The sequence below is a fragment of the Podarcis tiliguerta genome (genome assembly GCF_965153285.1).
Source record: "Podarcis tiliguerta genome assembly, chromosome: 9".
NCBI lineage: Eukaryota > Metazoa > Chordata > Lepidosauria > Squamata > Lacertidae > Podarcis > Podarcis tiliguerta.
Window position 1 is genome coordinate 64,780,180 of NC_139542.1, and position 27,958 is coordinate 64,808,137.

General features: G+C 43.5%; 1 protein-coding gene and 1 long non-coding RNA gene across 3 annotated transcripts in view; one reads left to right on the forward strand and one right to left on the reverse strand.

Annotated features, from left to right (window-relative positions):
• Positions 1 to 17,266, reverse strand: part of SLC34A2 (solute carrier family 34 member 2) — a 28,719-nt gene extending 11,453 nt beyond the window's left edge. The window contains exons 1-7 of one of the 2 annotated variants that reach the window (XM_083458214.1): positions 17,096 to 17,266; positions 10,312 to 10,405; positions 10,051 to 10,185; positions 6,437 to 6,565; positions 4,629 to 4,772; positions 3,021 to 3,132; positions 395 to 590 (exon numbers count right to left, since the gene is read on the reverse strand). In XM_083458214.1, coding sequence (XP_083314340.1) covers positions 395 to 590; positions 3,021 to 3,132; positions 4,629 to 4,772; positions 6,437 to 6,565; positions 10,051 to 10,185; positions 10,312 to 10,402 — 807 coding nt within the window. In that variant the 5' untranslated portion in view covers positions 10,403 to 10,405; positions 17,096 to 17,266. Of the gene's footprint in view, positions 1 to 394; positions 591 to 3,020; positions 3,133 to 4,628; positions 4,773 to 6,436; positions 6,566 to 10,050; positions 10,186 to 10,311; positions 10,406 to 16,349; positions 16,506 to 17,095 lie in introns of those variants that run through there. The other variant, XM_083458215.1, reaches the window with a different exon arrangement.
• LOC310657419 overlaps positions 1 to 27,958 on the forward strand; it is a 98,299-nt gene that overhangs the window by 3,267 nt on the left and 67,074 nt on the right. The gene's annotated exons all lie outside the window — the stretch shown is intronic.

Below are 27,958 nucleotides of genomic sequence, written 5' to 3' on the forward strand. Positions count from 1 at the left end.
ATAGGAATGCATTGATGGTTTTAAGAAAAAAGCGCAAGACGTTTTTGTCTTGCGAAGCAAGCCCATAGGGAAATTCGTCTTGCAAAGCAACTCAAAAAACAAAAAACTCTTTCGTCTTGCGAGGCATTCGTCTTTCGAGGCATTCGTCTTGCGAGGTACCACTGTACTGGTCCTGTTTTCTCTCTTATACTTTGAAGTCAAGCTATGAAAGCAAAGTGCACATTCTGAGAAGAATATTTTTCAAAAACAAGATTCTAACTCATGGGAATAACAATAACGTCTGATCAGAAGCCTTCCCTCCATAAGAACGACAATACTATTAGGGAGGAACAAGTCATATCTGAGTACCTAAAGATGCTTCGGCAAATATTAACTAACCGAGAAAAGAGCCTACCTGGATTATAAGTTTTGTAAGTGGATCAGTGATCACTTTCAGCAGCTGAGGGGCATCTTCCCCACTTTCAAGCTGAAACGAGTTCATAATGACATTGGTGAGGTGATAAAGATAGTGCGTGGCCACTTCAATAGGCAATAGGACAGCCACTGACAGCCAGTTAAAGAAATCGTGGATTGTTGCTCCGGCGAAGGCCCTGCAGAAAAAGCATAGGAAGACAAAAGGGTAAACCCACATGCTGGAAGACACCAAAGAAAGGTAAATTAACATTCTTTTAAGAGAAAGGAGCAAGTAATCTATTCTTTATCACGGTAGATTAACATACCCTGCAACACCTCTCTGATGAAACTACGGAAGTTCTAAAGGAAAGTGGGGCATTCCGGGATCAGATCAGAAACCGGGAAGACTTCTGTAAATCTAGGACTGTTCCCGGAACACAGGGACACTTGGAGGGTCTGGATTAAGAACAAGAGAGGAAATTTGCCACCTCAGTGCTCAAGCTTCCTATTGCTGAGCATTCCTGCCTTCCACAGATGGCAGGAAGTCTCAGGGGTGGTGATACTTGGTCCTGGCTCACAACTGAGGAGGTAAAGATAAAGGGACCCCTGACTTTTAGGTCCAGTCGTGGACAACTCTGGGATTGCAGCGCTCATCTCACATTACTGGCTGAGGGAGCCAGCGTACAACTTCTGGGTCATGTGGCCAGCATGACTAAGCCGCTTCTGGTGAACCAGAGCAGTGCACGGAAACACCATTTACCTTCCCACCGGAGAGGTACCTATTTATCTACTTGCACTTTGACATGCTTTTGAACTGCTAGGTTGGCAGGAGCAGGGACCGAGCAATGGGAGCTCACCCCCTCGCGGGGATTCGAACCGCCAACCTCCTGATTGGCAAGCCCTAGGCTCTGTGCTTTAACCCACAGCGCCACCCGCGTCGCTCAAAGGTAAAGGGAGCCCTGACCATTAGGACCAGTCACGGATGACTCTGGGGTTGCGGCGCTTATCTCTCTTTACTGGCCGAGGGAGCCGGCATACAACTTCCAGGTCATGTGGCCAGCATGACTAAGCCGCTTCTCAGGAGTGGTGCTACTTAGTCCTGGTTCGCAACTGAGTAGAGAGCCCTGGAAACTTATGCTGCTTTCAAAACAGAGGCGCCAAGTTGCGCCCAGGATTGGGGGGGCCAGTCGCACAATGCACTCTTGTGACATCACGTGCCTGGCATGTGGTGCTTGTGTGATGTCACATTTTGGGGGTGGCCAGCGGCTCCTCCTCTCTCACGCTCAGGTAGGGCTGGGCACCGAAACTGTACTGTGCTTGGTTTGGCCTCCTCATCCTTACAGAGTCAGCAGCCCTGTCTCAAAACGTCTGCTTCGTTTGCAAATATGCAGAGAGAAAAGCACAACGAGGTTTGCTATGTGGTGCAGATAGCCTGAGACAACTTCAAGAGGCAATGGCACCAATGCTCAAAGTCAGTTTAAGAAACTGTGCAGCAACAGATAAAACCCCATCAGGTAAACTCTGAGGACTCCCAAGCAACCACCAGGCAAATTATTAATTCTTGGATTCAGTAATAAAAGATTAATAACGACCAATCTCACAACACTGTTTTATGACAAGGACTGTATTAAAAGGTTACTGTACAAATGTAGGGTAGATATGATTTGGCTTAAGAAGATTTATTTGTGACGTCAATCTCACAATCCCAGGGCACAATACACAAACAAGCAGCACTGATGCGCAGATAATGAAAGGAGCACATGCTCCACAACACAAGGTGTAGCAGTCATATGGACACAGGAACAACCCAAAGTTCATTCATCTAAATAAGACCACAAAGTCTTCCCCTGCTGTGCTACCTCTCAGTGGCACTGTGGGTTAAACCACAGAGCCTTGGGCTTGCCGATCAGAAGGTCGGCAGTTCGAATCCCCGTGACGGGGTGAGCTCCCATTGCTCGGTCCCTGCTCCTGCCAACCTAGCAGTTCGAAAGCACGTCAAAGTGCAAGTAGATAAATAGGTACTGCTCCGGCAGGAAGGTAAACAGCGTTTCTGTGCGCTGCTCTGGTTCACCAGAAGCGGCTTAGTCATGCTGGCCACATGACCCGGAAGCTCCCTCGGCCAATAAAGCAAGATGAGCGCCGCAACCCCAGAATTAGCCACAACTGGACCTAATGGTCAGGGGTCCCTTTACCTTTACCTCACCCCTGCATATTAGTACTGCTGCAAGGCTTCAACCAATATTCATCTAGCCTGATTATTGCACATTTTGCAGATGAATAATGCATTCTTGTGTGCTAAGAGGCGTTGTCTTAAGCATGTAGCCACTGAGGGTAGGGTGAGAAAGGTGGAAAACAGAGTGACGTACTTTATTTTTTACTATTTTAATTTTATAGATAATATAGGAAGCAATCAGTGTTTTTCTCAACTGTCCAGTAAAAGAAACTGTTTAATCAAATTTATATACCATGCTCCATCAAAAGATCTCAGGGGGTTTCACAGAATATCATGCAACACTGTAATGCAGCATAAATAAAAATGTCATTGCATACATTTTGGGAATTTCTACAGTTAAATATCACAACCTGCTCCTATATTTGATTGTAGCTTAAGTTTAAAACACTGGTACCTTCTAAACTGGTTCCTGTCTCCAGCTTGCATGAGCGCCACAACGGTGTTTGTGACGGAAGTCCCAATATTGGCTCCCATCATGATTGGAATTCCATGCCGAACACTGAGTACTGCAAGATATTGGAAGCAACAGAAGATGTAAAATGGAAGGGTTGCGCAGTGTTGGCATCTACAGTACATTGAACCAACTTAGGACCTTCCTTTGTTCTTGAGACACAAAAGTAACTAACTTGAGGATCAGAAAGCTTGTTTTGCACTGGTCAGAATATGGTGAAAGCACCAACCATTGAGTTTAGGACATGGCTAAAGGACATCACAGTGGTGTTCGCAGCTAAGTCATCTGCCAAAACATTACAACCCAGTTTCCAACAGGTTATTGACGTCTTATATTTTAGACTTGCAGGGTTGCCTTTTCCCCTGTCATTTCCCCCCCTCCCCCTTGATCAAATGATTGAAATATAGGCTCTGCAACCACAGACTGACCTTGGCTCTTCCCACAACATTGCTCCTAAGAGTCCTTTCCTACCCAAGGTTACAAAATCCAGACCAAGTCTCACACAACTGAAAAGAGTTGCGCAGAAAGGCAACATTCTGTCAGGTGTACTTCCTCCTATCTTTACAACGGGGAAAGGCACACCAAACACAATGTCCGTTACTGTTTCCAATATGATATTCCCATAGTAGTTTTTTATGAAAATGTTTTTCCAGTATCCCCTTTGCTCTCTATATTTGTGTGTGCACAACTTTCAGGATGACCTGCACAAATCTATAATCATAGAATTTATTTATTTATTTTTTTAATTAAAGATTTTCTTGTTTTACACAAGTATGTGTAATGTCTCTCGTATTTTTTTCCATGTAACATTTTTATAAATCTGTTTCATTTGTTGAGACATTAGGGGGAGAAAAAAAGGGGTGGAGTGGGGTGGTGATGTTTCTAATATGCTTAATGTATGTAGGGTTTGGTGTCAGCGTTGCTCGTGCAGGTTCTCTGCTGTTCGCTTATGTTTCTTTGGTGGTGAGAGAGGTTGGGGTTGGCCTAGGGTGTGGTTGTTTGTTTGTGATTGGCTGTGGTGATCTTTGTTTTCGTGTGTGAGTGGGATGGGTGGGTGTTTTGGATCAGGTTAGCCATACTGATTTGTATGCTGTTGGTGGATTATTGTCATTGTCTTGTTGGACTGTGTATGTGATAAAGGGGAGCCATACTGGGGTAAATGCGTCTTCTTCTGTTTGTTCCCGTGTCAGTTTCAGTTTCTTGGTTAATTTTTCTAGTAGGGCTGTTTCCCATACTATTTGGTACCATTGGTCCATGCTTACTCCTGACAGGTCTCTCCAGTGTCTGGTTATGGTGTTTCTGGCTGCTGAAAGTAGGTGGGTTATGAGTTCTTTGTGGTGTAAATGGGCATTGTTGTCTTGGAAGATGTTTAGTAGGGCCAATTCTGGGGTGATGCCTAATACTTGCTTAGTTATTCTACATATTTCTCGTATGGCTGTTATAATCATAGAATTGTAGAGTTGGAAGAGACCCCAAGGGATGACCCCCTGCAATGCAAGAATTTCAACTAAAATATCCATTAACTACCAATCCTTTGTACCATTAACCTACTTGAAGAGGACACCATGCTGACGATGATGGATGAAGACGTGCTTGAGCTCTGCACCATGACTGTCACCAGAAGGCCGATCACTACGCCTGCAAGAGGATTTGCTAACACGGAGCCTTCTTTGAAGATGTCCCCTGCTGCTTTGCCTACAAAAAAGATAGATTATGTCTTTGAATAACATAATTGCTACCTATATGCAGAAAACCCAGTTTCCAACTTCTAAATGGTTCCAACATCTAAAAAAATGTAGTATAAACACCGACAACTGGGAAACACTGGCCTGCGGTCACTCCAATTGGAGAACAGCCTTGACCAAAGGTGTCATGGGCTTTGAAGACGCTCAAACTCAGGGCAAAAGGGAGAAACATGCTAAGAGGAAGGCACCCTTGGCAAACCCTCACCGTGATCAACTCCCAACCAGAAACACATGTCCCCACTGTGGAAGGATGTGTGGATCCAGAATTGGCCTCCACGGTCACTTACGGACTCACTGTTAAAGCCGTGTTTATGGAAGACAATCTTACTTGGCTACGAGTGGTCGCCAAAGAAGAAGAAGACCTATATGCAGAAAACCCAGTTTCCAATTTTCTGTCGTGCTTTTTATGAGCAGGATGAAGAAGCCAGGGGGCAGCGCTGCATTTTGTGGCAGGGGTGATTATTGACTCACCGAAGGTATTTCATCTGCCATTAAATAGAGATTACCCCCACCCCCCAGACAACCCAACTCTTATGCCTCCTGTATAAAATATTTTGGCTGCCATTCATTCATGTAAGGAAGAGAAAATAACTGCTTGCTCTGATGCAAAGGCAAAACCACCCCAAGACTTAGGGCAGGCTTCTTCAAACTCAGCCCTCCAGATGTTTTGAGACTACAATTCCCATCATCCCTGACCACTGGTCCTACTAGCTAGGGATCATGGGGGTTGTAGGCCAAAAACATTTGGAGGGCCAAGTTTGAGGAAGCCTGACTTCGGGCTTATATCGACACTTCCTCTTTTCCCATTCCTTTCCCCTAAGTAAAACCACTCTTTGGTGCTCAATCGAAGCAAACAGCCATTTGGGTTTCCCCCAGATTGCTGTTTGTTCCTATCTATTGCTAAAGAGCAGTTTTTCCCTTAGAAAGGAGAGGGGCAAGGGGAAAACTGCTTGGAGCCGTACTTTCTAGGCATGGGTCAAGCAGATGTGTGGGAGATCCCTTGTCCAAGTACTACTGACAGCAACGAACAGTAGACCTTGTTCTTCTCCTTTCTGACAGCAGTTGTAGGGTTTTGGGAAAGGTATCACTATATAGAACCGTAGAATATTGTGTGTGTGTGTGTGTGTGTGTGTGTGTGTGTGTGTGTGTGTGTGTGTTCACTGCCTTTGTCATGAATCTGTAAAGTGGTAATAATAATAATAATAATAATAATAATAATAATAATAATAATAATTTATTTTTTTATACCCTACTCATCTGGCTGGGTTTCCCCAGTCCCTCTTTTACCCACAAAATATCACACTACATAATGCCTTTGTAAGGTTCCATAGAACAGTCTAGCTTGACTTGTAATTCATCCCAGTGACTGACAGCATCTATACCATCCGAGACTAATACCTGAAGCTAAAATAAAGCAATGTCAACACCCCCTTGGAATGCTGAAAACAAAAGGTGCCTTTGCAAATAAAGGGGCGTCAGCATTCATTTACTGACACTTTCTTTTTCTGTTCATCTGTTTGAAGTGGGCTCTTCTGGAGGGGTGAGGCTTAACTCAACAAGATCCTTTTTACAGAAACAGAGACTTAGGTAACCATGATGAAAGTGTTTTCCTACCTCCTACTAACTGGAAGCCTGAGCTGAGCACATCCAAGGCACAGACAAAAAAGTAGAGCAGGACAAGCAAGAGGACAAACTTTCCAAATCCTTTTGTCACACGGAGTATTTTGCCTTTCACATCCAGCTCTGCAAAATACAAAACAAATTTGTATATACAGCAAAGAATCTAATACTTGATTTTCAATAGTCAATCGGTTTCCTGCAAGTCTGTGGAGTCAAGGCTGATGCTGTGAGTTTAGTGGATGATAAACCAGAAGGAATGTTCTCATTATTAAAATTTAACTATAGCTAAAAGGTTCTTATGAAGCTATAAAAACCCAATAAGATTTTTTAAAAAACAAAACAAAACCCCTTCTCACCCTACTTAAAGCAAAATGTGAGAATGATAAATTTTATTTTTTTATGTTTTTACTCAAATTTCATAATAGCATCATGTTTTTACTCAAATTTCATAATAGCATCATTTATTTTAAACAAAACGGGGCAGAAGATTATTACAACAGAGTTCCCATGCACTTTTAAGCGTTGGAAGATCGTGCTGAATTTGCCTGTTGTGGTACACATCAGCACAGGTCGATGTGTATTTAAATAATTCACTATATGTCCCTAATAGGTGGTGTCTTCGCCTGATGGAATTGCCTGGTTGGCTCCTCCATCTTGTTTCTACCGCTGGAAATACAGGAGGTAAAGTGTTTCCATGGGTAGAGAGGGTTCTACAGAACCAGTCCACAACTCTAAACTTCCACTTGTCACCAAAACATAAGCAGCTCCGATGAGGATCTTCCTACCACAGGAAGAGAAGAACCGCCTTGGACTACAGGGCTCCGGAAAATGAAACTTTGGGGCCAAATAATGGTTTGGAGACACAAGCCACTGCGAAAACAAAGGATTTCTAAGCTTGTTAAGATTCCTGAATGGAGTCTGCCTGGGAATCCACGTGGAAGCCATTCTGAGCTCTTTGGACAACAAGGCATTACGTCTTGCCACTGAGTTCAGCAGGAAGAATAAAGGTAAAGGGAACCCTGAACATTAGTTCCAGTCGTGGCCGACTCTGGGGTTGCGGCGCTCATCTCGCTTTATTGGCCGAGGGAGCTGGCATACAGCTCCCTGGCCATGTGGCCAGCATGACTAAGCCGCTTCTGGCAAACCAGAGCAGCGCACGGAAACGCCGTTTACCTTCCTGCCGGAGTGGTACCTATTTATCTACTTGCACTTTGACGTGCTTTTGAACGTTGGCAGGAGCAGGGACCGAGCAACAGGAGCTCACCCCGTCGCGGGGATTCGAACTGCCAACCTTCTGAACGGCAAGTCCTAGGCTCTATGGTTTAACCCACAGCGCCACCCACGTCCCTATAGCAGGAAGACCACAAAGCGCATTCTCCAATTAAATGAGAGCGCGTGTTGCAGTGTGGGCCGCCGGGCCAGCCCTATGTTGCCAGGCAGGTTAATGATTGTTGCCTGGTGCTTTGATTGGATAACCGGGTTGCTGGGGCAAATTGTATGTTGCAAATTGGGTGGGTGGGACTATAGTCTTTAAATATTGGGGCACTCTGGTTTTCCTTTCTCTTTTGCAGAGTGCATCGGATCACCTGCCCACCCGCCCTCTTTGCCTGTCATGGGGTCGCCTGCCTTGGTGCAGGGGCCTAGTAGGAATTTTGCCATTTGGCTGATTGGCTGTGCCATTTGGTTTTTGCCTACTTCTCAGCAATTCGTCACAACTTGTAAGGTTGTGGTTGGGCATTGGTTATAAAAAGCTGGTGGTGGAGGGGTCAGGATAGGCTGTGCCTGCCCCTCCTATTGTGCTGAAGGGAATTCCGTTAAAGGAATCCTGGGGCTTGCCACGATTTCGTCCAATCCCTGTCATGGGACCAGGGCCGGCAAGCCTTGGGGAGCTGCTGGGGTGAGCGGCGTGGGTCCGACGCTTAGCTCAAATGATCCCCGACTTTGACTTTCCCTTCTACTGGCTACCAATCGGACCTCAGGATGTCAGTTCTGTCCCAGGCGGAGGGACAGATAGTCATAACCAATGTCTAAACAACCACTCACTGATTTTGTATTTTAATAAAGTTGTGGCCAAAATAGAGCCCAAAAACCATAACTAAAATTACGTGTGATGTGTGAAATTATTTGAGGGGTGGCCTGGGGACCTACACACACAATTACAAAATAATAAAATAACAATCATAGAAAGCTTTTAAAAAGTATGAGTGGTGTACAATATATTCCGTAGTGGAAGACAAGGTTCATATTTGTACCAAGCATATCAAATGATCATGAATGTTGCCAAATAAATGCATATTTAGTGGGAATGTGTCAGCCATAAGATAGTTTGGTCATGTAAATCACAAATGACCCTCACAAGCAGAAGCAAATGAACACGACTTTTTAAAAACCATGGTTCCCTAGAATAACAAGATGCATCCTTCCACCTTTGAGAGATTACTAGACCAGCAGAAACCAACAGATATGGAATTAATTGTCAGCATTGACACCATCAAAAATGGACACAGCTTAGAGTCCAAGGTGATCTGTTTGCCAACAGCAATACCAATTTTGTTTGCAACCTGCTTGCAGAACCCAGCGGCATTGGATCACCCTAAATACATAACTGGAAAAGAAGGTTGCAACTTGAGAGAATTCCCCTGCTTCCCTAACATGGGGAACGCAACATGTTCAATGGGAGACCTTTCATTAGCAGATGCACTGATTTGTTGTTTTGCCTACTCAGCTGTCCACTTTTAAAACAAAGCATGTCAAATCAGAGAATACAGTTTGGTGTTAAAGGTAAAGGGACCCCTGACCATTAGGTCCAGTCATGACTGACTCTGGGGTTGCAGCGCTCATCTCGCTTTATTGGCCAAGGGAGTCATGTGGCCAGCATGACTAAGCCGCTTCTGGCAAACCAGAGCAGCGCACAGAAACACCGTTTACCTTCCCGCCGGAGCGCTACCTATTTATCTACTTGCACTGCATGCTTTCGAACTGCTAGGTTGGCAGGAGCAAGGACCAAGCAACAGGAGCTCACCCCGTCACGGGGATTCGAACTGCCGACCTTCTGATCGGCAAGTCCTAGGCTCTGTGGTTTAACCCACAGCGCCACCCATGTACTGCCAGGTAAATAAAGGCACAAAGATTCAGAGCCAATGATTAAAACAACTTCCACCTGGGCTTTGCTGTCCCTTTTTCTAGAAAGCTACCGTTTGAAAACCATAGTGTTGGAAGGGTCCCGGAGGATCCCAGGCACGTCCAACAGGTAGATCGTGATCTACCAGTAGATCATTGGACATCTGTGGTAGATCACTGACAGAACACAGGCTCCCCCCAAAGAAGCTCAACAAGTTTGTCTCCCCTAAAAGAGGTCAACATCTTTACCCTGAACCCCAGAAAACAGGGCTTTCCTTCCTAAAAAAAAAGCTCAAAAACTTTGACCCAAATTAAAAACTTTGACTCAAAAACTCCAAAAAAAGGGGGTAGATCACTGTCAGTCTTTAACTCTGTGAGTATATCGCAGTCTCTTGGGAGGTGGTTACCCCATTCCAGTCTAACCCCCTGAAATGCAGGAAGCACAAATTAAAGGTGGAAAAGTATAAATATCCACGACAGGTTCTTACCTGACCACTTTACTCCCGTGTTCTGGAGCTCTGGCAAACTCCATGGGTCAAATTCTGGCGCTGGTTCTGCTGCCAAGGCAATGGTGGAGTAAGCGGGCAAAAGTTCTAGCTGATTTCCTACAGGAACCGCTTCACCTGAAAGAACCAGCAAGCAAGTCAATAACTGTTTCCTACCTATCCTTGAGTATACAAACTCACATTCTTCTAAACAGAATGTTAATATAGGAGATATAGGAATAGGAATCATAACTATTTATGTACCTTTTGAATTGTTCATCGCTCTGTCAGACATGACTTGATTTTCTTGGGCTTTGCTTGCGTCTGTTCCTGCTAGTTCAGGCCTTGGAGCCATCGCCTGCAAAGAGATGATCCGCCAACGAAAGGTCAGCGCCGAAGCATTTCCATGCAAAAGGGTTAATTATATCAATCTGGGGCAATCAACTCTGAATAGTAACCCGTATGAACCAATGCCATTTCCTCAAGGGAATGCCATCAACAGCATATTTCCTTACCCCTTTATTTTAACTAAGGTAGCTCACATTCCACACTACAAATAAATATTTGTACATTACAAACAAACCCAAACTGCTACCTGTTTATCGATCTAGCAAATACACAATCATGAACGAACAATTGTCTCTCACTTTCGACTCTTTCATCTCTTACTACTCTAAAGAGGAAAAGACCATAGTTCTAAGCATTTTAAATGTCACCTAAACGGGGACAGTTTTAGGCTGAGCTCCTGTGCATCTGTACTGAACAAAGGCAGCACTGAACAGAGGAAATATGTGCAGGATTATGCCCTCAATGTTAATTCATTTATTTCATCTTTGGTAGAAAATGACAGTGCTAATGGCTGTTTTATCCCGCCCCCCTTTCTCTTGGTTCCTAATTATTCCATTGACTTCCAGGAGTGATACTAGCTCATTTTTGTGAACATTAAATTGTTGTTAGCCTTTTTTTATTATTATTCCTCCTTTCCTTTAAATTTTTCAATTCCATTTGGCAGTAACAAGAACCCTTTAATCAAGAACTAGTGTCTGGGGTTTGTTTTTTTCTTTCTCCCTCCCAATCTCTTTTCCTTTTATGTCGTAACCCTGAGGTTGCATTAATTTGAAGAGGTACAAAGCCTCTTCTTTGGTACGTGGTCTGTCCAAAAAACGGTCTTCATATCCCCTGTCTTGCTATGCTGCTGGCCACAGTTATCACAGAACAGCACAAATAAACACAGTCAGTGTGGTAGTAATCGTGTTATAACAGAATGAAAGGTGTACATTTATTCTAAAGGTGTCCAGTTAACAAGCTACTGTGCTTTCGACTTAGCTCACAAGTACCAAAGTGAGGAGATCTCAGCCCTTCTTACCACCATCGCTTTTAGCACAGTGATTCTTCTCTAGTCATGCGCTGCAGAAAAGCACATCTCTTCCTTGCCGGGGGGAGAGAAGGCAGATACATGAGCCTGAGGTTTGCCCAGCCTTGTAATTCTAAACTGTAGTTTAGTGTTATGTCCGAATGAGGACAATATGTAACTGGGACTAGAGTTTCACAGGCAGATTTGTTGCAGATTTTGAATTCTAGTCCTTCTCTACAACGTTTCCACCAGTCTTTCTCATTCCACCCCTGAGCCAGGTTGCAACTAGAACAGGGGTCAGCAAACGTTTTTAGCAGGGGGCCGGTCCACTGTCCCTCAGACTTTGTGAGGGGCAGGACTATGTAGAGGGCAAATGAACGAATTCCTATGCCCCACAAATAACCCAGAGATGCATTTAAAATAAAAGCACACATTCTACTCATGTAAAAACACCAGGCAGGCCCCACAAATAACCCAGAGATGCATTTTAAATAAAAGGACACATTCTACTCATGTAAAAACACGCTGATTCCTGGACCGTCCGTGGGCCGGATTTAGAAGGTGACTGGGCCAGATCCGGCCCCCAAGCCTTAGTTTGCCTACCCATGGACTAGAGAGTGTACTTTCAAAAACTAAAGCATAAGTGCCCCACCTAAGTATTATCAAAACCCAGGGTTTTTAATTTGTTATATTTAATTTTAATTTGTTACATGACTGCTTGAAGGCCATTTGAAGTACACCGTACATTTAAAGCACACACCCCTCAAAAGAAAAAGAAAAATCCCGAGACCTGTAGTTTATCCACACAGAGCTACAATTCCCAGCACCCATAACAAACTACAGTTCCCGGGATTTTTTTTTTCATTTTTAGAGGGGTATGCTTTAAATGTATGGTGTGTATGCAACTTAAAGAACAATAGGTTATTTTTAGAATTGGAAAGTTTCAGATTAAAAAAATAGTGGGGACTGACACCCGCCCCCCAACCAACTCACACAAAGCAGCCCAAACTCTTTGAACCGTCTACACTTAAAAATTATTATTCTTACTCCGCATAACACCATGCCCTCCAACATTTCTCCGATGGAAATAATGACGTCCCATTCCATAATGATAATTTTACCATTTATACCCCACACATCTTATTGCGCTGCCCCAGCGCTCTGGGCAGCTTCCAACATACATAAAAACATAATAAAACATTAAAAAAAACAAAAACCCACTTCCCTATACAGGATTGCCTTCAGATGGTTCAGGGGGCAGATAACTCCGTACCCTCCAACATTTCTCCAATGAAAATAGGGACATCCTAAGGAAACGTGGGACATTCCAGGATCAAACCAGAAACAGGGGTGGCTTTTCTAAATCAGGAATGTCCCTGGAAAATAGGGACACTTAGAGGGTCTGTAACACTAACAACATTGTTGGCAAACCCTCGTTCAGCTACCTTTCTCCTCATTTTTCATGGAAGTTCACTCTGTTTTATGTATAACAGTGAATAGTTCCTACTGAACAATGTCAACCATATGAAAGTCCCCCTGCTTCTAGCGGGAGAATAAACTATGGGGTGAAACTCTGTCCTGTTGAACTTAACTACCTGACAGGATCATACCCAAGCTTTAATAGCCTTAATATGACTTAGTGGCTCTCAAGGAGTATCACTGTCAGCATTCTTTGGCTAGATTCCTCGTGGTGTTTTTTTCCCTCCCATAGAAGAGGTTGTTTGTACTCCCCTGGGTATAACACAAAGAGGTATAAAACCAGTGACTTGTATGTGACTACAAAGCATTGTTTGCGGCTTGCCATCCATGACAACCCAATGAAAGGACAAGTTGTACTTCAAGTGAATACAGTAAAGAAGCTCAAAATTACAGGGGAGCAGACGAAGTGAAACTGAAGCAAAACCAGGAGTGGTGATCCCTGTGGAAAAATAGTATCAATCATAACCACTTATTAACTCAGCAAGCAGTTAGGTTTTCATATGTGAATACTCTCTTCAGGATACTGAAGGATACACGAAAGTAGAGGAAAACAAAACCTTGTATGTTTGGCCTGAAGCATCCTTTGGAGAGACATTTTAACACTTGCTAACTTTCCATGGTCAAGGTTGAAGAAACAGAAGCGTTGAACATTTTCTTTGTGTATTCCCTCCAAGCCAACTGTCTATGCAGACGGGGCCTTCCAGTTAATGAACAACTAATGTTTCCGTAACCTCCAGACTGGACTACTGTAATTGAGTTGCGCTTGAAAAACAACTAATTGTTCCAAAATGCCTATTGGACTGTCACCTGGAATTGGCCACTTTGGTCCTTCTTCATTGTCATTGCTTACGATTTGTTTATGGATTCAAGCAAATATAGATAGATATGTACAGTGGTGCCTCGCAAGACGAAATTAATTCGTTCTGCGAGTTTTTTCGTTCTACGAGTTTTTTCGTCTTGCGAAGCACCACTGTGTATTGACGGTTTCCCTTGGAATGCATTGGCGGTTTTAAAAAAAAGGCGCAAGACTTTTCGTCTTACGAAGCAAGCCCATAGGGAAATCCGTCTTGCGAAGCAACTCAGAAAACAAAAAACTCTTTCGTCTTGCGAGTTTTTCGTCTTCCGAGGCATTCGTCTTGCGAGGTACCACTGTAGATATGTCCCTGCCCCAGTGAACTCCCAGTCATCATGGTTTATCTACACCTGCTGCTACACCTACACCAAGCAATATTTAAATCTTTGTTATTATTATTTTGCATTTCAAAAGCGATGTTTGCCAGGAATACATTCCATGGCAAAAGCTCGCACGGTATGGATGCTTGTGAAAATGTACTTGGCTGCAGAAATCTATTTGCACCTGCAGTTTTCATTACTCATGCCAATTATCCTGTCTTTTCTCAATTATCCTCATGCAAAGTTTCCTCCACCAGTTCCGGGAGGCGTACATGGGGTTCTCCCAATTTAACCCAGTGAGGTACATAAAGATGAAAGACCATGAGTTGCCCAAGGTTACTCAGCAAGTTTAATGGCTGAGCAAGCAACTGATTATAGCTTTCCTGAAACCCAGCCCAAAACTCTGTTCACTTCACTATTCTGCCTCTTATTCGAATCTGTGTCTATGAGGTTGTGCTTTTTGTCATGTCACACAGGAATTCTCCTGCCACACAAAACAGCTAAGAAGAACTACTGACATCCAGCAGGAACCTCATACTACTCAGGCTTTAAAGACCTATATTAAAGTCCTACAGTTTCCAGAAGCCTCATTTTGTGGGCTTGGACAAATTACTCTCTTTAGCTGCAAGGTTTTTGTGAGGAGGATTAACAAGTTATTCTCCCTGCCTTTCTTCCGTGATGCTTAAAATAGCATATAGTGTGTGTCTCCATTTCCCTTTAATCCTCACAATAACCTTCTAAAGTAGGTTAGACTGAGAGATAAGGACTGTGTCATGGTCCTCCACTGAACTTCACGGCTGGGCAGAGATTTTAGCTTGGGTCTCCATAATCTAAACACAACTTGCTATCCACTGCATCCTAGGATCTTAAAACAGAAATAGCATCGCTTGGAAAATAAAACGTTGGTGTACCTACACACACACACACACACGAGCAATAAAAAAATATTCAATAAGAATAACAATAAGCACATTAATGTTTCCAAGACGCAGCAGAAAAATGCTGCTCCAATGATGCGGTGTTGCCAAACTCACATTAAAAAAAAAAGTTCGTGCAAGTCAGCCTGTATCAACAAATGGCTCCAGGACGAGGCAACTTTATACCAAACGAGAATCTAGCTCAGCTGTCTCAATTTTGTAATATTAGACTAAAAGATTCAGCTTTTTAAAAAGTGTTTTGTTTCTTCATTACTTAAAAGGTGTTGACTTATTTTTCCTACCCAGCTCAGCGCTCCTAGTGATGTCACTGGAGAGAGCAAGAGTGCTGCACATGATACAACAAGTCATAATTTTAATAAGCATGTGTGCACACCAGTTTAAATTGGCTGGGACAAGTTCTTCTTGCTCCAGTGACATCCCTGAGACCGATCGGCATTTAAATTTGTTCCTCTCGGTGCAGGCAAGGGGAAATGCAATGCCCAAAATTTAAATACGGATCTTGAGGTCTCTGATTGCATCACTGAGGAAGATGTCTGTGAAGTTCAAAAGCCTGCCTACTCTCACAGTAGATAAAGATCCGGTTAAAAGTATCATGTTAGCTGCTTTCCTCTTTTATCCTTTGGGGCCATAAGAGCACTCTGAATAAAACATACAGTACATTCAAACCCAAGTAAAGAATCCCAAGCAAGAAAACATAATGACCACTTCAAGAAGGAACTCCAGATCTAATAGAAAAACCATTACCCTGATCTCAGTGGATGTCTGCCTAATGTTATATTCACCTGACAGTGTTAGCACAGTGTAACCTCTTTATCTCAGTGCATCAAAGCAAATTCGTCACAGAAAATGCATCTTTTTGCGAATACCCTGAAAATGCAATGAGACGTATATTGTGGTAGGTATTCAGCAAAGTTTTGCTCACGGTAGACCTACTGAAAACAATGTTCATTCATTTTAGAGAATCTACTCTGAGCAAAACTTAGTTTTGAAATATATTTTTAAAATGGTTGCAAAAAAATGAGGGGAGGTTCTGTACAAACAATAAAAAAATTAAAACCCAACATTTGATTATCTTCATTAATATCAACTTCCCGTACTTTGAATATGTTTGATCTTTAGAAATCAAACATTCTTAACCCAACAGCCATTTTATGGTTAATAAATGTGGGCTGCCACTCAGTTGACGTACAATTTAAAAAAAGACTTCAAAACAGAATTCCATATAATTTTCAGATTTCCTGCACTGGAACAACAGGCTGCTATATCTGGTAGGTAGTTAAGAGGAGCATCTGGGAGGCAAACATCAATGAAAGCATAAAGGCAATGGAAAGTTTGAGCTCAGATTTCCTTTTACTCACCTGCTCCTTCCTTCACAGACAATGAAGGATTTACAAAGGTATCTCTGTGGGGAGCTACAATATATAGCAGGTATTGGGCAAAGACTGCTTTCATCACCAGGTTAAATTCCAATTGCACCCTCTGGACTGCCAAGCCTACCTGCTGAAGTTTTTCAGGCAGCACAAAGTTCCTTTACACTTTTTGCATCAGCAATAAAGGAGGAACTTTAATAGTCCTGTGCTTCAAAGTTTAAAGGTGATTACATCCATCCTTCTAAATTGCCAGCCACTGCATCCTTTGTTATTCTTTTTCATTTAAGATAAAAACTTGTCCTGGCTGGTAGAGCACTGCTAGTGGTATAGTTTTATCTTGCTGCAGATCTTTTTTCTTTTTTTTTAGAGATCAGATAAAAAGCAAGTCTAATTCTATCCAAACTCGTTCAGAACCCCTTTCAAAACGAAATGATGTCATAATTCGCTCTCCTGAGGTAGAAAAACTTCAGCTTTTGTTTCAGCTGCTGCGGCTGCTGTCCTAGTGCCTTTTCTTTAGAAAAGATTTTAAAAATTTATATGCGCTCCGGGTAATCGTACCCCGGCAAAGCAAGAAATCAAATGACATCAAGGAATCGCAAGGTAAGTAAGCAAATTAGAAAGTTCACAATGCTGATTCGTATTGGGGAAAGAACAAGTCTTTCTCAAGCAAGTCGCTTGCAAAGTACTGGGACTGCTCTATTTTAATTGTTCTGAATTTCAGTTGGTGTACATACCTAGTCAGTCACCGCTGAGACACATCTCTGCTCAGTAAAATTCCTACATCCAAAACCATCTTCAGTGTTTCAAAAACTCCAATGTCTCTTCCAAATAAGCAAGTGCACCTCCCACCTTTATCTCTATCAGCTTGCTGAGTGGATCACACCTAGAGTAGGTGGAAACAGAACTGTCTACCTTTGCATGCATCACAGACAGTTTTTTTTGTTGTTGTTGCTGCTGCACCTCAGCTAGCCAATGAGTGCTGGGGATCTCTGGATTAAGGTTGTTCAATTTGCATGGTCAACAATATAATTAACGTTCTCCTCCACCCTAGCTGAAGGCTTCCAGGCAAACTGGAATATGCCTTTGCCTTATTTTGCCATCACAACAGTACATAAGAGCTCGTCCGCTTTGTTTTCGTTCCCACTTAATTTGCATGGTCCACATGATGTTACGCTGAAACACCAATATTGATGCCTTCTCCCTGTAAATTTAGGTTCACCCAGTACATAGATAGTCAGATAAATTGGGGGGAATTGGGCTCTGAACTGCTCTACTCAGGGTTACAGGCAATTTATTTTGGCGGTGGATCAACTGTAACTTCCTGCTACTCCTCTTTCCATGGCCACTACTCATGTTTTCATTTCTTTTCCAGCTGGGCTAGTAATTATTTCCGGCAGAGCTTTGCCTTTTGGTCCGTCAGCCTTGCACGAAACCGAGAAAACTGCGCAAGCAAACCGCATTAAAAACTGTGTGCTGAGAATTTACAATTGCCTGACGATAGGCATTTGCACACTTCCCGGGTGCGGAAATGATTTTTTTAAAAAAACAAGGTCCTTAAGCAGCATGACAGGATAAACAAATTAGAAGGCAGAGACAAGCACATAAGGAAATGCCTGTTGATATGAGGGGAAAGACCTAAATTGTTCCTCATATGCAAATGCAGATTTGTGCAAGTGTGGATTAATTTGAAGGGGAAACAGTGGATTAACAGCTAAATAATGCTCAGTTGGGAACAAGCCTTCAAGTAGTCTGAGAGGTAGTGACTTGGTCGTTCCATTGAACTTCAGGGCTGAGCAAGCATTTATATCCAAACCTTCCAAATCCAATCCCAATATCTGGCAATGAAATAACAAAGTGATGAGGACAAAGTAATTCTGCAGCTAGTTGGGTTATTGTGATTTGGAGCACAACCTGGAAGCACTAACGGTGATATAAGTGTCCGAGTAGAACAGTGTTTGCATGGTATTACTCAAAGTAAGTGGGGACATGGGTGGCGCTGTGGGTTAAACCACAGAGCCTAGGGCTTGCCGATCAGAAGGTCGGCAGTTCGAATCCCCATGATGGGGTGAGCTCCCGTTGCTCGGTCCCTGCTCCTGCCAATCTAGCAGTTCAGAAGCACACACTGCAAGTAGATCAATAGGTACCACTCCAGCAGGAAGGTAAACGGCATTTCCGTGCACTGTTCTGGTTCACCAGAAGCAGCTTAGTCATGGTGGCCACATGACCCAGAAGGTGTACGCCGGCTCCCTCGGCCAGTAAAGTGAGATGAGCGCCGCAACCCCAGAGTCATCTGCAATTGGACTTAACGGTCAGGGGTCCCTTTAACCCCCCCCCCTTTACTCAAATAAGTGTTGTTGTTGTTTAGTCGTGTCTGACTCTTCGTGACCCCATGGACCAGAGCACGCCAGGCACTCCTGTCTTCCACTGCTGGTAGCTTCGAGAACACTGTCCAACCATTTCGTCCTCTGTCGTCCCTTCTCCTTGTGCCCTCCATCTTTCCCAACATCAGGGTCTTTTCCAGGGAGTCTTCTCTTCTCATGTGGTGGCCAAAGTATTGGAGCCTCAGCTTCAGGATCTGTCCTTCCAGTGAGCACTCAGGGCTGATTTCCTTCAGAATGGATAGGTTTGATCATACTGCCAGTAAATAATTTGTAAATAGGAGTCACACAAGAGCTTAAACTGACAGACCAAAGGAAGCTTCAAATCCCCTGTAAATTTTAGCATCATCTACTGCTGTTTCCTTTGACAAGAACACCCATCTTCCTTCTGTGTGTCGGAACACACAACAGCTTAGTTATTGTCCTCCTTATATCGTGCATGTGGACTGGTTATGCTACAGAATTTGGCAAAATTTACCCAGTACTGGTTCACATGTAATGGTGACGTCATCATGCTGCAGCCATGGGTGTCGCAGAAATAATTAAGGCCTATGACTTGTTTTGCAGCCTTTATCTGGCTGAATCCCACACATGTACAGTATCCCTGATTGGAGACTGAGGTGGCATGCAGCAATAGCATATTTTAGGTGTCAAAAGATTCCAGAGTCACTATCACAGCAAAGCAGGACTTGGGGGCAGAAGTCCAACGTCCCACTCAGCAGAACAAGCAAGAGAGGCAGAGAGATTAGAGCACTGCGTGGCTGGGTACCACATCTTCAACAGAAAAACGCATTGCCATCGATAAATCCCCCTAAGACAGTTCAGTCCAGAGTCTAAAATTACCTATGACACAATTGCCCAGTAATACCTGCTACAATACTGAAATCCTGCCAACCTAGTACAGTGGTACCTTGGGTTACATACTCTTCAGGTTACATACGCTTCAGGTTACAGACTCCGCTAACCCAGATATAGTACCTCAGGTTAAGAACTTTGCTTCAGGATGAGAACAGAAATTGTGCTCCAGCGGTGCGGCGGCAGCGGGAGGCCCCATTAGCTAAAGTGGTGCTTCAGGTTAAGAACAGTTTCAGGTTAAGAACGGACCTCCAGAATGAATTAAGTACTTAACCTGAGGTACCACTGTAGTTTGAAAGCACGTCAAAGTGCAAGTAGATCAATAGGTACCCCTCCAGCAGGAAGGTAAACGGCGTTTCCATGCGCTGCTCTGGTTCGCCAGAACTGGCCACATGACCCGGAAGCTGTACACCGGCTCCCTCGGTCAATAAAGCGAGATGAGCGCCGCAACCCCAGAGTCGTCCGCGACTGGACCTAAAGGTCAGGGGTCCCTTTACCTTTACAATATTGATAGGCAAACTATGCTAACATCGTCATTTTGCTGATGTAGGGAGGTCAAGGTTGAGAGACAGTGAGAGATAGTAGCTTACCAAAGTGAGTAGGTTCTTGGGTGAAAAAAATATTTGAATCTGAGACTTCTTAGTTTGTGGATCATACTTTTAGCCACTGTGTGAAAACAGCTTGCAAGGTTAAACTGAGTTGATAGTGTGATAGTGAACAAACGATATGCAACTGTTTGTTACTTATACTTCATTTATTCTTGCAACCCTTCTAAATGTGGCAAACTTGGTTATTATTTATGTTTGGCAGGTTTCTGGTTCTATTTGCTTTATTTTGCACCTACTTCTAAATTTATTTGCTACTTTGGAAAAAAGTTTATAAATGTTCTAAAAATAATAGATCTAATGACATAAAATAATTATTCAAAATATCCATTTCTCTTCCCCCACCCCAAAGAAAGTACACTTCCAAGCACAGGGGTAAATAAATTGATATATTTCCATTGTCATGCAAAATTGTTCTCCAAATACTGAAGTTATCAGAATTTTGAAAGTTCAATGTAGTGAAAAATGGTCAGATTCTGTTCTCTAGACAGGGCAAAACAGGTTTTTGGGATTCAAAATACCTCATACAGATTTTGGAGTGTTGGAAAGAATGGAAAGATAATTTACACATTATAGAAATAAACAGAATTAGATGCAAATTCGAGAAAACCAGATGCCTGCATAGGAGAATAAGAGAACAGATGTAAAAAAACACACGAAATTCTGGCAAGTGCAGCCCTTTTATCAAAGCAATATGAGTTTTTTTAAAAAAAAACACTTGCTAAAACTCCTTCTTCTGCATGGGAATTCTGGAATTTACTATATTTGGTCACCACCCAAACCAATCCCCATTCCCATTAGAGTTTAGGAGGTTGAGATGACACTATCTGTTGCTAAGGCAACCTTGATTTTATGCCAGAATTTTAGTCAGATGTGAAGAAAGGAGGAACAAGGTAAAAGATCCGTAAATGACCAGAGAAGTTTAGGGGCAAACCCCTCTGTCTCATAATTGTGAAAAATAAGCCTTTGGGATTAGTCTTTTAATGTTGAGGTGACCTCCCCAATGTTACAGCGCAAAAGTTAAGTAATACAGACGGATATTGAGCAAACAAAAAAAAGTGTCCTAAGGAGCTTCATCTGCTTGTTTTGAGAAGTCAATCTCAAAACAATGCTTTATTCATAAAGTGCCAAGTATGTGAAAATCCGAAGGAAAACTTTGTCGAATCATTCTCTTCTTTGCAACCTTCCGGGACTGCAAGCTGGAGAGGGAAGAACCAGAGAAAATAGTTGGCAGAGCAATGGATGTGCCCAGAGGCGCTGAGTTCAAGGAAACGTGCCAGCCAGGCAAAAACTCTCCAGGAAGGTCCAAAAGCTGGGTTGGTGAAAGGTGTGGCCTGAGGACACAGGGTGAATATGGTCATTGTTGTTTAGTCGTTTAATCATGTCCGACTCTTCGTGACCCCATGGACCAGAGCACGCCAGCCACTCCTGTCTTCCACTGCCTCCCGCAGTTTGGTCAGACTCATGCTGGTAGCTTCGATAACACTATCCAACCATCTCATCCTCTGTCGTCCCCTTCTCCTTGTGCCCTCCATCTTTCCCAACATCAGGGTCTTTCCCAGGGATTCTTCTCTTCTCATGAGGTGGCCAAAGTATTGGAATCTCAGCTTCAGGGTCTGTCCTTCCAGTGAGCACTCAGGGCTAATTTCCTTCAGAATTGATAGGTTTGATCTTCTTGCAGTCCATGGGACTCTCAAGAGTCTCCTCCAGCACCATAATTCAAAAGCATCAATTCTCCGATGATCAGCCTTCTTTATGGTCCAGCTTTCACTTCCATACATCACTACTGGGAAAACCATAGCTTTTACTATACGGACCTTTGTTGGCAAGGTGACGTCTCTGCTTTTTAAGATGCTGTCATAGAATCGTAGAATTGTAGAGTTGGAAGGGATGCCAAGGGTCTGAAACATCCATGGCAGATGTCCATCCAACCTCAGCTTGAAAACCTCCAAGGAAGTCCACCACTTCTCGCAAGAGTCCATTCCACTGTCAAACAGCTCTCACTGTCAGAGAGTTGTCCCTGATGAGAATGGTCACTTACCCAATTCCAGTGTGTGTGGCTGTTGCCTCCAGACCCTTGCCATGTTGTAGCAGCTGTTTTCGCTTCCCCCTTGCCGCCGTTGAGCATCGTGGGCATCGCCAGACCCTCAGTTCAAATTTGGCCATTCCACGCAGCCTGGGGCTTAGGGAGCAGACCTGAGGTTTGCAGTTCTCATTTTGGTCCGCTCCCCAGGCATAAAAGCCGGCTGACGCTGCTCTCAGCCGCTCAGTCGGCCAGGAACATCACCCACCCAGCCCTCCCTCTAGGAATCACTGTTGCTCTTGTTATTTTCTTTTAACCTTTTCCTTTTCAGATTTGCGGACTTTGCTGTGGTTTCTCAGCAGTTGCCGTATTCGGAGCCAGGAAGGAATTTTCCCTGCACTGCAACTTTGGCAATTTAGGCCTTGGTCAGAATCCTTTAGTCTATCTTCTGACCTGGGAGGGGGGGGTGAAGTGGTGACTCACCTTCCCTTCTGCAGTGGTGACCCTCGTTATGTCCAAATAAACCATATATCCTAAAGACACCACAGTCTCCTCTGTCCCTCATTCCAAGATAACCGAATCCTGGGTATGTGCCTGGCTGGAACCACTTGGAGATTGGGGTGGTGAACAACATCATAAAAAGGTAAAGGTAAAGGTAAAGGTAAAGGTAAAGGGACCCCTGACCATTAGGTCCAGTCGTGGCTGACTCTGGGGTTGCGGCGCTCATCTCTCTTTACTGGCCGAGGGAGCCGGCATACAGCTTCCAGGTCATGTGGCCAGCAGGACTAAGCCGCTTCTGGCGAACCAGAGCAGCGCACGGAAATGCCATTTACCTTCCCGCCGGAGCAGTACCTATTTATCTACTTGCACTTTGACATGCTTTTGAACCCCTGTCGCGGGGGTGATCGGCAAGTCCTAGGCTCTGTGGTTTAACCCATCATAGGTTGCCATATTTTGAAGAGCAAAAAAGAGGACCCATTTGTCAATTTCTACTTTTAACTATTAGTGATGTATGGAAGTGAGAGCTGGACCATAAAGAAGGCTGATTGCCGAAGAACTGATGCTTTTGAATTATGGTGCTGGAGGAGACTCATGAGAGTCCCACGGACTGCAAGAAGATCAAACCTCTCCATTCTGAAGGAAATCAGCCCTGAGTGCTCACTGGAAGGACAGATCCAAAATGACTCCCAGTCTGCGCTCCTGGTCCTTCAGGGGCACAGTTTCCCCATTCAGGACCAGGACCAAGATGCATCTTTCTGCGTGGGTCTCTGGAGGAAATACCCAATTAGACAAATGGATTAGCTGCTGCTATTAGTAACGGCCAACAAATGAGTGATTTGTTATGAGATGTTGTTGTGTTATTTCACAGTATTATTTTCAACTTTGAAGGTATTATTGATGGGAAAGGGAGTGCAGACCTTCTTGATATTGGCACCCAGACTGCACCCAGACTAAGCCTCCCAAAATAGGCTTAGTTGCCACTTTTCCTTTGCGTTTCAGAAGGATGACAAAGTCTTGTGTTATCCCACTGTACTTTTATTCTGTTTTTATTCTACTTTTTTTTAAAAAAATTGCCTGCTGCATCCATCTGTTTTTAAACCAAGCCCATCTCATGCTACTGTTACCATGATTTAATAGACGTAGCATATATTTTTTCAACATGGCTTTTATTTTATGTTAGGGTTTTTATTTTGGAAGCTGCCCTAGGACCCAAGGGCAGTGTAGAAATTTTTCAGAAATGAAAAATAAAATTGCAAGCTGTCATCCTGCCTAGTTTCGCCCTAAGAATGGCGTGCATACACACACATTATACTTATATATTGCATAAAAATATAAACCCATTAAATGCTTTATCTACATGCACTTGAAGAAAAAACGGAAGTCTTATCAGATTATTCTGATGATTCGTGTGATTAGGTCAGGATTATGACATGACAACCAGAAACATTCTATTCTTGAAACTTGCCAGATCAGGAGTTAAAGTGTGGAAGATTCACTTGAGGTCAACAACCAGAACCTTGGCCCAGACTTTTATAGATAAAGTGACACCAGCCAGGAAAAAGCTCAAAGTCCCTCTTTTTTCTTTCTATTTTAAAGTATTTTGGATAAGGCATATTTGAACTGCCACTGTTCCTTTGAAAGATGGGCTGTGTTGATTGGTTATCCCTATATTAAATCTACAGGAAACTCCCCCTTTAGTACCTGCCTTTAGTTTAAATTTGGTTTGCTTTGAACTATCACTTTTTAAAAGATATTTTTAAATGTCTGACTGCATCGTTTTTAAGAGCCCATCCACCTAGTTAGTCTCAGAGTTTATTATGCAGATGCACGCTCTGGTTTGGACAAATTATATCACTGCCTAACCAAGTGTAGAACGTTACTGGGGCTCGAGCTGTGTTCTGCTGTAGAACTTAAACCATTATTTGGTGGAATAATCAGTTGCAACTAATATTGCACGGGACACAATTTGTGATCATAGTCTCAATAATACTAAAATATTGACACATTTTAGGAAAGTACTGGTGTTACTATGTTAATTCACTGTGGTGTATCACCCAGAAAATGTTCCCATCTGGTCAACAAATATGTAATTACTAACTTCCATAGAAATGGAACTTTCTAACCTAAAGGCAACAGGTGTGACTGGTCATATATACATTTGTAATTGTGCGTCTTTTTCTGCTGACATGTAAAAGAAAGACCTTGATACTATGGGGCAAAGTTCGTTTCCTTTTTTAAAAAAAGAAGTTTATTGGTAAAACACACAGCTTTTTATTACTGATAGACTTAATGGAAAAATATATGGTACTGCCCTTGACCCACAAACTTTGATACAGTGATGTTCCTATTTATAAATTCTCTGCATCTGAATGTATGGAAAGTAAACATTTATTGGGCTTCTTATCAGATTTTTCCTCTGTTGCAATCTTCCAGTTTATCTTTATATTGCTTCATGGCATGTATTTTTAAACCTGGAGATTTTAAATCTGACCCTTGGTTTGTTTCATACTTTAAACCTGAGTATTTTGGTATGACAGTCTGATCCTATCTAGTGTTTACTTAGAAAAAGTCCAGCCAAGTTCAGTCAACTTACTCCCAGGTAAGGGATTGTTCACTATGGTGAATAAGAAATAAGAATGAAAAAAAATCATTCCTAAAGAGGTGGAATACAGTCATAATATAAAGCAACAGAATTTCCCCAGATTTGATCAACAGTATATTAACAATAATGTGAAGCAGTGTGGTCTAGTGGTTAGAGTGTTGGACCAAAACCTAGGAGACAAGGGTTCAAATCTTCACTCAGCCATGCAACCCCCTGGGTGACCTTGGACCAGTCACTGCCTCTCAGCCGAACCAAAGAAGAGAAGGGTTAAGCATCTTGACATATCCCTCTACTCCTGCACTTTCATGAACTGTCAAAAATCAGGTTTGGGAATTTGTGTTTGCCAAGACAGTTCTGCCCTCACAGGAGAAGCAAACTCCATTGAAAAAAGGTAAAGGTAAAGGACCTCTGGACGGTTAAGTCCAGTCAAAGGCGACTATGGGGTTGTGGCGTTTTTCAAGCTGAGGGAGCCGACATTTGTCCCCAGACAGCTTTCCAGGCCATGTGGCCAGCATGACTAAACCGCTTCTGGTGCAACAGAACACCGTGACGGAAACCAGAGGGCACAGAAACGCCATTTACTTTCCCGCCGGAGCGGTACCTACTTATCTACTGGCACTGGCGTGCTTTCGAACTGCTAGGTGGGCAGGAGCTGGGACTGAACAACGGGAGTTCACCCCGTCGTGGGGATTCGAACCGCCAACCTTCTGATCAGCAAACTCAAGAAGCTCAATGGTTTAGATCACAGCGCCACCCATGTCAATTGAAAACTCCATTGAAAGAGAGGTTAGCATACAAACTGAAAACGTTATTAAATCAGGTGGGAAGGGAGGGGTGTTCTTTGGATGACTGCGGACCCTGGGGTCAGGCCTTTATACGCTGAGTGTGGACTGCAGTGAAGAATTGCTCCAGCAGGTAGGCTCAGGGAGCCTCACATTTGCAAGTTATCTTGGTTGCAAGGCCTTCTTCTTCTTCACTTCAGTTCAAGCAAGACAAACAAACTAAAAAAGCTCCTCAACCACCTCTTAAAGTTCAGTGCATTAAATGACAACACCCTCCAAAAGCCATGGAAATTTGGTGGGACATTTATCCCACCTCCAAGGTGGCGCTGTGGCATAAACCACTGAGCCTTGGGCTTGCCGATCGGAAGGTCAGCGGTTCAAATCCCCATGACGGGGTGAGCTCCTGTTGCTCGGTCCCTGCTCCTGCCAACCTAGCAGTTCGAAAGCACGTCAAAGTGCAGGTAGATAAATAGGTACCACTCCAGCGGCAAGGTAAATGGCGTTTCCATGCGCTGATCTGGTTTCGCCATGCTTAGTCATGCTGCCCACATGACCGGAAAAACTGTCTACAAACAAACGCTGGCTCCCTTGGCCTGTAAAGCGAGATGAGCGCCGCAACCCCAGAGTCGATTGCAACTGGACTTAACTGTCAGGGGTCCTTTACCTTTACCTCCAGGTGGGGTCTTTATTTTACTCCCAGCAAATACCTGGAAAAGGGCTGAGCTAATTGTTTTTTGGCACAGATCTAGTAACAAAAAGGCCATGGTTTACCAGCTCCTAGAATCATAGAACTGTAGAGTTGGACGGGACCTTGAGGATCATCAACCACCTACAATGCAGGAATAAGCAGCTGTCCCATACCGGGTTCGAACCTGCAACCTTGTCCTTATCAGCACCAGGGCCTCTAACCAACTGACCTATCCAGGCTGGTAAGCTTCCATGCATTATGCACACTGGATAGCTCAGTGGGTTGGAGTGTAGTGCTGATAATGTCAAGGTCACAGGTTCAAGCCCCATACGGGATATTCATGCATTGCAGGGATTTGGACTAGATTATGCTCATGGTCTCTTCCAGCTCTATGATTCTATGGCTGGAAGGCTATATTTTGTTTGGTCATACATGTGCATAGAACTGGGCTCACTCATTTATTTCGTTTTATTATTTAAGGTTGTCTTTGTCCATGGAGTTTTCTTGGCAGGGATACTGGAGTGGCTTGCCGGTTCCTGTTCCAGGTGACAGCAGTCATGAAATTAAAAGACACCTGCTTCTTTGGAGAAAAGCAATGACAAACCTAGACAGCATCTTAAAAAGCAGAGACATCACCTTGCCAACAAAGGTCCATATAGTTAAAGCTATGGTTTTCCCAGTAGTGATGTATGGAAGTGAGAGCTGGAGCATAAAGAAGGCTGATCGCCGAAGAATTGATGCTTTTGAATTATGGTGCTGGAGGAAACTCTTGAGAGTCCCATGGACTGCAAGAAGATCAAACTGATCCAAATCAGCCCTGAGTGCTCACTGGAAGGACAGATCGTGAAGCTGAGGCTCCAATACTTTGGCCACCTCATGAGAAGACTCCCTGGAAAAGACCCTGATGTTGGGAAAGATGGAGGGCACAAAGAGAAGGGGACGACAGAGGACGAGATGGTTGGACAGTGTTCTTGAAGCTACCAGCATGAGTTTGACCAAACTGCGGGAGGCAGTGGAAGACAGGAGTGCCTGGCGTGCTCTGCTCCATGGGGTCACAAAGAGTCAGACATGACTAAACGACTAAACAACAACAACAATATCATTTGTATCCCACCCATCTGACTGGGTTCCCCCAGCCACTCTTGGCAGCATAAAACATGCAT